This window comes from Mesoplodon densirostris, chromosome 2 (assembly GCF_025265405.1).
Source record: "Mesoplodon densirostris isolate mMesDen1 chromosome 2, mMesDen1 primary haplotype, whole genome shotgun sequence".
Classification (NCBI taxonomy): domain Eukaryota; kingdom Metazoa; phylum Chordata; class Mammalia; order Artiodactyla; family Ziphiidae; genus Mesoplodon; species Mesoplodon densirostris.
The window spans coordinates 20,039,539-20,050,324 of NC_082662.1; the positions used below are offsets into that span (position 1 = coordinate 20,039,539).

The 10,786-nt window shown below is 45.8% G+C and overlaps 1 protein-coding gene across 4 annotated transcripts in view; it reads left to right on the forward strand.

Annotated features, from left to right (window-relative positions):
* NIPAL3 (NIPA like domain containing 3) overlaps window positions 1–7,898 on the forward strand; it is a 49,467-nt gene extending 41,569 nt beyond the window's left edge. For all 4 annotated transcript variants that reach the window (XM_060089152.1, XM_060089155.1, XM_060089154.1 and 1 more), the window contains exon 12: window positions 4,050–7,898. In XM_060089152.1, the coding sequence (XP_059945135.1) occupies window positions 4,050–4,249 (200 nt within the window). In that variant the 3' untranslated portion in view covers window positions 4,250–7,898. The remainder of the gene's footprint in view (window positions 1–4,049) is intronic.
* Window positions 7,899–10,786: the final 2,888 nt, after the last annotated feature.

A 10,786-nucleotide genomic window follows, 5' to 3' on the forward strand; every position in this document is an offset into this window, starting at 1 on the left:
AATAAAGACACAGACCTACTTGAGAATGGACTTGAGTATATGGGGAGGGGAAGGGTAAGCTGTGACAAAGTGAGAGAGAGGCATGGACATATATACACTACCAAACGTAAAATAGATAGCTAGTGGGAAGCAGCCCCATAGCACAGGGAGATCAGCTCGGTGCTTTGTGACCGCCTGGAGGGGTGGGATAGGGAGGGTGGGAGGGAGGGAGACACAAGAGGGAAGGGATATGGGAACAGATGTATATGTATAACTGATTCACTTTGTTATAAAGCAGAAACTAACACACCATTGTGAAGCAATTATACTCCAATAAAGTTGTAAAAAAATAAAATAATAGTTTTTTCAGGATATAATTCACATACCATGAAATTAAAACAAAAAGACAGTCTTGTGAACAAAAGACAGTCACAGTGATGGAGTACAGTACTACTTATTAAAGGGAGGCAGGCGTGTTCTCAGGGCTGACCGAGGTGCCCATGATTTAAATGGCCCCAGGGTTTATGTGTCTACTTTTGATATTATTTCCTCATCTCTTGCTATTAAGCTGTTGTCTGTCATTCTTGCTGTTACCAGCCTGCCTGTGTAGAGCAGCTCCGTGTCAGTCTTCTCATTTGACCCAAGCTGTTCAAATCATGTATAAAATGAAAATAAAGAAGCTCTGAGTTGGGGGCCTTAAAGTTTCTCCTACGAGTTAAGTGCATGAGCTTTAGTGCATGGATTTTTGAAACATCTAACCTGGCTGCTCAGATGCCTTTTTTGCTTACTTCCTTGTTTCTCGGCTGTGTTCCGGATAGATGAGGGCGCTGGATAGCTGAATTCCAGATAGGTGAGGTGTCAACTCTGTGTGTGCAAGTATGTGTATGTACGTGTGTGTTTGTGTGTTTATAAACCGTGTATGTGTATACATCTATATAAGTATTTGCGTATATACAGATGTGTTTTCTGGTAGAAGATAGAAGGTAACCTAAGGTAACCTTAGGTATCCGCATTCTGTGATCTGTTTGTGGACGTGGCTCTTCCTTCCTCTTTGTGCCTTGTGACCGGTGGGAAGTTGGATGTTGGAGAAAGGAGACCTGCCCTCGGCCGTGGCATGTCAGGACTTCTGAGTAGGCCTGGCTTCTGTACTTTGAAGCTGAGCATGGGCTTGGAGTTCAGATGACCTGGATTCAAATCCCAGCTCTCAACCACCTACCTGCTGAGTGACCTTGGGCGTGTGCCTGGACCTCCCAAGGCCTCTGACCTTCACTTGTAAATTGGGATTCCTTTTCCCAGGGTAGTGGGATAATATGTTAAAGGCCCCTTGCACAATGTCTGGGACCTGGTAGATGCCTGGTTGAATTTGGTTTCACTTCGTTTTTACTTAAAAGACTGAAAATTTCGAACACTTGTTTGACCTGATGCCAGGTAAAATAAGAAGAAGAAAACTCTTAAACAGAGACGCTTTTCCAGCTGCTTGGTTTCCCTGGTCAGCATCAGGACCTTCCTGGCTTTGGGTCTAACCAGATTGATATCTTCACAACCGAGTAGTAGCCACGGCTCAAGAGGCATTCAAGTTCTGAAAATTAACTACACGTCACAGTTAGGAGAGGCTTGAAATAATTTTAGCACCTGGAAGACTTCTAGAAAATGAGAAGGAGAAAAACAGTCCCTGGCAGTGAGGAGCTGGCCTGGCTGTCACAGCTGGGCCTTGGTGTTCCTGGCTGAACATAGACCATTTCACAGAACATCAACATCAGACAAGGTCATTCTGGGACTGTGATGGATCAAGACACAAACAGGACCATGCCATTGTCATGTCCAAACACAGACAAACATGAACATTGTCCAAACCATAAAAAGACCAACCATCCCCCTCACATGAGTGACTGCTGCTTCTTTACCAATCACAGCTTTAGTCTCCATCTAGTCTTCTTCCTTCTAGATAACAATCATTAAGATCCCCAGTTATAGAATTATCCCCACTTCCTGACAGCATCTAATCCAAAGTAAAGCCCTGCTTCCTTACTACTTTTTTTTTTTTTTTGGCGGTACGCGGGCCTCTCCCTGTTGTGGCCTCTCCCGTTGCGGAGCACAGGCTCTGGACGCGCAGGCTCAGCGGCCATGGCTCACAGGCCCAGCCGCTCCGCGGCGTGTGGGATCTTCCTGGACCGGGGCACGAACCTGTGTCCCCTGCATTGGCAGGCGGACTCTCAACCACTGCGCCACCAGGGAAGCCCAAAGCCCTGCTTCCTTAAAGCCTCCTGAAATCACCTGACACAACCCAAATTCTGTAGTAAGTCCTTCTAATACTCTCTCACTGAAACAACTCCCCATGACGTACGTCTCTTTCACTGAAATGAGTCAAGAAACCCAAATTTGTTAGACTATAGGTGTATTCCTGGTGGGTTTTGGCTGGGGAACATTGACAAAGCTAAACTATGCCTGGTAAGCCAACTCTCTTCCCTGAGGAATAGGCATCCCCTCATCTCCTCCCAATTCCCTCCCCCAAATCTAAACCACAGACTCTTAAACTGTACCCTTCAAATTCCCATCAGCCGGGCTTCCCTGGTGGCGCAGTGGTTGAGAGTCCACCTGCCGATGCAGGGGACATGGGTTCGTGCCCCGGTCCAGGAAGATCCCACATGCCACGGAGCGGCTAGGCCCGTGAGCCATGGCCGCTGAGCCTGCGCGTCCGGAGCCTGTGCTGCGCAACGGGAGAGGCCACAACAGTGAGAGGCCTGCGTACCGCAGGAAAAAAAAAAAAAAATTCCCATCAGCCAAGGCTTGTGCAGTGTGGAAGCAAAGGCCCTTCCACAGATTGGGTCTTCCCAGGCCATTTGCAGAGTAGATAAGAGCATGGACTTTGGTGTCAAATCCCAGCTCTGTCTCTCATTAGCTGTGTGTCCTTGAGCAAGTTACTTTACCTCTCTGAATCTCTGTGTTCTTCTCTGGAAAAGGAGAATAGTAGCATATTTCTGTCATAGGATTTGGGGGGATTAAGGTCTATAGGGAGCCCACACACCATTCTGGTTAAGAGTGTGGGCTTCAGAATTTAAACCACCTGAGTCTGCACCCTAGAGCTGCCACTTGCTAGCTTGGCGACCTCAGGCAAGTTCCTTAACTTCCAACTGCCTCATTTTCCTAATCAATAGTTGTGCGAATCAAATGAGATAAAACTTTATAACTATTTAGAACAGTGTCTGCCACCAACTAAATGCTCAGTCCTCATCAGCCATTATCATTATTGCTGTTGTTGTTACTATTACTGTTTAAAGCACTTAGCCCAGTGCGTCAGGCATAGGAAGCAGTCAGATGTCAGCTGTTATTATCATCATGGTTTCATGGAAGATAATTTGCATTCAGTTTTTTTATTACTCAACCAGGGGGCAAGAGAATTTGAAGGGTCTTAATTCCCTACCAGGAAAAGAACTGGCCTCAGAGGAGGCCAGGTCCTACTTAGCTAGGGGAATTGTAGACTACATTTAAAGGAATTAATGACTAAAGTCTTTGCCCTCAAATGTAAGTAGAAATCCGACATCAGTGTGCCCAGAGGTAATAAGCAAAATCGTACCTTACTCCATATGTGGATCAGGGATGTTAATGTCAAAACTCTCCCTCTGAGCATCATAATACATGTGTCACCATCATGTATCCATGACACAAAAGTTATCATCTTCTCTCAACAGTATAATGAAGTTTTCTGGATCCTGATTTAATTCAGCGAAAAGTGTTGGCATCTACCACGTTCACAACACAGTGCTGGTTCCACTTGCCCTGTGGCCCGGACATTCCCACCTCATTCTAAGCCAGTGGTTTCTTTTGACAGTGGCTGGTCTGTGTGCATATTTCCTGAAGATTCATCCTTTGTTGCTTAGCAACTATAATATTTCTAGTGTATATTTATGGGCGCTCTTTTTTTGTTCAATCCAAACCATTCAGGAAGTTGACAGTGCACATGCTTAGCTCCTGAGCGCTGTGATTAGTCTGTGGTGGGAAAGAGGAGGATGAGATGCAGCCTCCTTTGGCCCCACTGCATAATGATTTGGGGGAAATGGATTTCATTTCAGGTATGCAAAACATGCATGACAAAGGGATGACCGTCCAGCCTGACCTCAAAGCTTCTTTTTCCTACGGGGCCCTGGAAAACAATGACAACATTTCTGAGATCTACGCTCCCGCCACACTGCCCATCATGCAGGAAGAACATGGCTCTAGAAGCGCCTCTGGGGTTCCCTATCGCGTCCTGGAACACACCAAGAAGGAGTGAGCCCACCTTGAAAGAGACTCACCTTCTCTCCATTTACAGCTGCTCAAGCCATGCTGATAGCGGTTCAACCCTTAATTCTAAAACTTGCCTTTCAAGTCTTATTTTTTTAATCCAAGAACTCTGTGGATGGGGATCTTGAAAAGCCTTTGTCTCTGGCAAAGAGTAGATTATCTTGGTCCTGGAAGTTTCAGATGATGAGGGTGGGTCTGGGGTGGGGGGCTGAAAGCAGTATTCTAGGCGGGCAGTACAGAGTTCAGCCTCTGCCTGGTTTAGCCCAATGAGATTTGGAAAGCCGTTGTCATCCTTGAGGATGGTAACTGGGTTTCCCCAGTCAGTGACCAAAGGTGGCCACATTCTTTAGAGCTAAAGCAAGGCAGAGATTCTGCCCTTACTTTCCAAATCCACTGAAAGGCTGGAAACCTCCAAATCTAGTCTTCCCTCAAGTGCAGGCCTGATCTCTACCCACCTCCCTCTTGATTCTGTACTTGAGATAACCTTTGTGTCGCCTTCACATGGCATGGTGAACCAGCCCTGGGTGTAACATCCTGTCACTTGCCTGTAAGAAATGCACATCTGCTTTCTGATGGTCTGTGCCTCCCCAGTGAAAGAGTGCTTGATGTGTTTTTACTGGATCCACCCTGAAAACTAATTTGGTTTTGGTTCTGTGAATTACTTGGTTGCTTTCTTTCCCCTCAAAGGAACTGAGAAATTAAGAGAAGGGGAAGAATAAGAAAGACAGGAGCAGGGGTGATGAGCCTTCAGCCCATAAAGGGAGAAAAATCCGTTTTCATTTTGCAAGAGGTGATTGCATCACCTATAAAAGACGGACAGACAGTCTGGCTGTTGTATGTGTATTTTCCTGCACACCAGTGTCCTCTGGGAAAACCAGGGGTGCTCATTTCAGAGACAGCCTCACTCACCTCTCCTCTCTCCTCTCCCTTATAGATTGACGAACCAAGCTTGAGTCATTGGTTAACTTCCTTGGGGTCGATAGACTCTTTGGGTCCTCATCCCTGTGCACATACATCTGGGAGAAGCAGGCATTCTCAGAAATGGGGCTGCTGCTGGCTGGCTGGCAGGCTGCATACGCGATTGTCTTCCCCTAGACTGACTGTATGCTTTTGAGAATGGCAGGTAAAGGTCTGCAAACTTTAATGAAAATAAGGATCCCCTAGGGAGTTTATTTAAAATACAGATTCCTACACCCCAACCACAGGTACTCTGATTAAGTGGGACTGGGACCGGGCCCAAGAGTCTGCATTCTTAACTGGCAGCACAGGTGATTCTGAGGCAGTTAATCCTGCCTGTATCACACACCTTAAAAGCCTAATAACTGAGAGAGACAGTTTGCTGAAACCCTGACACACCCCTGCTGGAAAGTTGGAATTACCATTCCTTGTTTCCTCTTGGGGGTTCATTTGGCAGGCCGAATAATCCCCATAGGATCCATGGCATTTCTGCATCCAGTGATTACTTCTTAGAACTACACTTCCTGCTTCCCTAGGCAGCCTTGAACTAACCGGCAAGATAACAGTGTTAATAGACCAGTGTTGATAGATCATTAACCTTTATGGATTGTGCTTAATACTGATTTAGTACCTTGACTTCAAAACTGATGTCTGTTGCCTGTGATAACCACTTCTGTATTGTCTTAACCACTTCTGTATTGTGTCTTACATGCCTAAGAAGGCAACAGACGATGACTTTTTTTTTCCTTTAGAATAGGTATCAAAACAATATTTATGAGGCACTTACTATGTGTTAAGCATTTGGACAGTGAGGGCTACAAGTAATAAGACCTGGTTTCTGCACTCCAAGCCAGCCGTGAGAGACACAAATACCTGGCCAGCTATGGCAGGGCAGGCCGAGTGCAATAGCAGACCACAGAAAATGACAGTTATGGAGGTCCTGCTAAAGGTCAGGCCCTGAGCCCGGAACTGGGTATTCAGAATTGGAGATGATTTAGGCTCCACTCATTGATGGGTGGCAAATCTAGCTAAGGTTTGGGCAAAGCATAGAAAGTAGAGTGATCACCCCCAGGCAGAGGGGCCAGCATTTGCAAAGACACAGAGATGGGTTGAGGCGGGTGGCAAAGGAAGAGCCAGGGTAGGTAATGGGAAATGAGCCTGGAAAGGTAAGCAGTGGAGGTAGAATCATGGAGGGACTTGAAGGCCTGGCCGAGGAGTTTAAACATATCCTAGAGAACATGGGAGCCATTGATGGTTCACGAGGAAGAGGATGGCAGGATCCGCACTGGTTGGAAAGGAGGCCCTGTGCAGTTTGGAGGAAGACTCTGAAGGGGTAATAAACGTCACTTTTCAAGGTCAGGCTGCACAGCTGCAGGAACAAAACACAAAAGGGGAATTAAAATCCAATTTTGCTGCTATTCACATTTTCCCAGTGATGTTTCTAATGTGGGCCGGGAGGGGGTGTGAGGGCAGAGTGGATAAAGGGAAGGTGAGCGGGGAGGCCATTTAAATGTGTCAAACCCAGGTGATCATTTGGTATCTTATGTGCTCCCAGCCTTACTCAGCCCCCTTCCCTTGGTTTTGTGTTGGGTCTTTTAACCTGAAGTCAGGCAAGAGTGATGAATGGATAAAAGCACATTGTAATCTCAGGTCAGCTGACGATCATGGGGTCAGTGCCGCCCAGGAGCTGCCTTCAGGTTTGGGGCAACAGCGCCATCCTGTGAGGCTGAGTACAGGAAGGTTGCGCAGAGTTGCATGGTGGCTGCGGAGTGGAAGCCAGGGTAGGTCACCTGGGTCCTGGGAAGAACGGCTGATGTGGAGCCATGGTCCCCAGAATTCTGACTCTGTCGGGCTGGCATCTCCCTTTGTCCCTGAGTGTAAATGGACGGTTTGCCAGTGGCAGATAAGCAGCATTTGCTGTTAGGGCGGGGCACAAGGACATCAGCTTTCCACTCACAGCCCTAACTCTTTATTTTTCTCATGGCTCTCACGTCCCCAAGCCCTCTCGATGGCTCCAGGCAACAATACATATCCTGCCACCATCTCCCTTCTCACAGCAAGGTCACCAAACTTGGGTTTCAGCTTTCCACTTGTTCTCTGGCTTCCTCTCCCCACCCCACTCTGTTCCCCTCTTCTAAAGGCTGGGATTCTGGCGTCCCTAATCAGACACTAAAAGCAGTTCTTCACAGATGGGTGCCTGCAACTTTTGAAGGGACCTAAGCCCCATTCCACCCTCCCCCCAGCCCTCCCACGAAGCTGCAGGTCTGACATGCCATCACATGAAGACTCAGGTCATGCGAGGGTTTTGCAGGATGGAATTGAACACTGGGTAGGCAAGGGAGGATTGACATCTCCATTGCTTTTCTGGTGGAAATGAGGCAGCTTGATGGCACAGTGTGGAGACAAGATGTCCATCAAGGTACTGTTGGGGAATCTCCAACCCGCAGCCTTGTGAATTCCAAATCTGGTCCAACACTGGCTGACAGGCAAAAAATTTTACTGTGTGTTTCTCTGAGAAGCTGTGTAAATCAAGTCACCTTAGAATATATTCTATGTGGAAGCTCACATTTTGTTGATTTAGTGACTAATGTATGGCATGTCTTATTTTTCAAAAAAAATGTGTGTGCTATGTGCAAATAGCATTATGAAGTGGTATTTAATTAAAGAGAAAATCCATGTGATGCCTGTTGAGTTTGAGTCTTTTATGTTTGGTTAATACTTTCCAGAGTTATCTACGACAGTGCTGTCCAATGAAACTTTCTGCAACGATGGAAATGTTCCATGCCTGTGCTGCCCAAATGGCAGCCACTATCTACGTGTGGCTATTGAGCACATTAAACATGGTGAGTGCAACCTAGGAATTGGATTTTTAGTTTTATTTAAATTCAATTATCTTAAATATCCACATATAGCTAGTGGCCGCTGTAGAAACCGTGCAGATCCAGAGATGCCCGTGATTGCACTTAAGGCTGAATTAAGCACTTTTTTTTCCCCCTGCAGTGGTGAAGAGTATAGACTCGTGGCCACACGGCCTAGGTTTGAGTCTTGGCTCTACCACTTATTAGCTGTGTTGTCTTGAACAAGTTGTTTAAACTTTCTGTGCCTCATCTGTAAATCCGGGATAGTAACGGTCACTTCCTAAGGGTTATTATGGGGATCAGGTGAGTTAATAGCTGTAAAGTCTTAGAACTATGTCCAGCATCCCATCAGGACACTGTATGACACTGAAGCAATGGTTTCCTTATTTACTTATTTATTTACTTATTCACTTTGAAATTGTATAATGAACACTTGTGATTTTTCTTAAGTAATTCTAAGCGAATGTGTCTCTCTTCATTTTAAGTTTCCAATCTACAAAGACAGGTGTAGAATAGAGCCTAAATCTTTATTTATACACACACACACAGAATAATGTATACATACTCATACATTTAATAAGCACTTATTATATGCCACACACTACACTAAGACTTCATGTACATCTCAATTCTCCTTTATAACAATTCCATGAGGTAAGTTTTAATATTATCCCCATTTTACAGATGAAGAAACTGAGACTCAGGTCATATAGCTGGTAAATAGCAGAACTGCTATTTGAGCCCAGAACTGCCTGACTTCAAAACCTGAGCTCTTTATCCCTCTGCTGTGCTGCCTTTCCTGGTGTGGTTGAATTTCCATGGGGTAAGTTCACCACACATTAGGATTTCACCTTTATCTGACAAATTAAAAGGATGTACAGTTTCAAAGAAGGATGCAGACTTAAAGAACAGAATGCCCGCCTGCCCCCAGTTCACATGTTGAAATCTAATCCCCAGTGTGATGGTTTTTGGAGGTGGGGTTTTGGGGAGGTAATTAGAACATGAGGTTGGAACCCTCATGAATGGGATTAGTGCCCTTATAAAAGAGACCCCAGAGAATTCCCTCATCCCATCTGTCCAGTGAGAACATGGGAAAAAATACCCTACTATACTATCATTTCATTAAACAGGACATCAACACCCAAATAGTAGGGCAAAATCTCACAACAAAGGATAATCCTTGAAACTGAATAATTTAGCTTTATGAAAAATTTAAGACAGTCTCATTATTTGCCTCATTTTCTTGCAGGCCTGTAAGATGAAACCAGCATTAGGGAACCTAACTTGGTTTGATGCAGCTCAAACTTGGTATTACTTGTGAGGAAAGGGGGGCTAGTTAGCTGTAGACACAGGACTAGAACCATCTTATGAGATCTAGTCCGTCCCCTTTCCACTGCATCACTGAGTCCTGCTACATCCTACAGCCTACATCCACCCCATTCATTGAGTTTTAACTCTGTGCCAGGCCCTGTGCTAAGCACTTTACGTCCATTATCGCATTGCATTCTCTCAACAGCCCTGCAAGGAACCTGTTCAACCCCTTTTACAAATACAGAAACTGAGGCTCAAAGAAATTCAGTCATTTGGGTGTGTAAGCCGCAGCGCCTGGATTCAAACCCAGATATAACTGATTCCAAAGCCTGTATTTTTTTTTTTAAATCCCATCCTCGATATGTCAATAGACGATACTTTTGTACCTTTACATTCTTTGTTCATTTTTAAGCATAAAATGCAACTTTCTCTGAGTCTGGAGGAGCACAAGAGCATTAGCTTTCAACCTTCACCGTTGCCCTGGGCCAAGACATCTTTCGTTCCTTTGGTACACTGAGTATATGGTATTTTAGGCAACTATTGTATCAATCAGGGTCCAGTCAGGAGACAGAAACCATGCCAGTTTTTGGAACAGAAATTTTAATATAAAGAATTGGTAACTAGGAATGAAGTTCTTCACTAGGCAACTGAAAGGGTACAGAGAGACCGCTAAGTATCCTACAGATAAGACGCAGCTCCCACCCCGAAGGCTGGGGGGAATAAAGGAAGAGGTTGGAATGATTACAACTTAGATGCCTGGAGGAGGCGCCCCGGAGCTGAAACTCAGAGGAGCTGAAACGGAGGCTGATGCTCTGCCTCAGAGCTAGGAGGAAGACCCTGGAAAACTGGGACCCAGGCCCACGAGCCTCTGGATAAGCCCTGGAGACCACAGATGAAGAAGCCACACTCTCTGAACTTAAGTGGGAGAAAAAAAATTTAATTATGCCAAAAATATTTGTTAGAGTTTCCCATTCAATATGGAGCCTAAGCACACGCATTCACTTCCTCTCCATCCCAGAACGGCTTTGGGCTTAAAGTCAGTAGGTATCAAGAACAAGAGTGCTCTGGGCAGCAATCCGAGGGATTGCTGTGCCGACAGGCACAGAGCAGCTATGCCCCAGTTGAAGCCCTAAGAATTACTCTAAACAGTGGAAGTGATTTGGCTGTAGAGGGCCCACAGTAAGGATACTGTGGTGGGGGTGCGGGGTCAAGATGAAGCTGAAGAAATGAATGGACCTCTAGAATAACCAGGAGGACAAATAAGGAAAGACAGCCCTGTGCAGGCATGATAGACACTGAAGCTCCCTACCCCTAGAGTCAGTCTTGCTTATTTTTGCCTGCGTCCCCAGGCAGCCTGCCGGCTCCACACTCACACACCTGAAGGGGAAGCTGATGGAGAG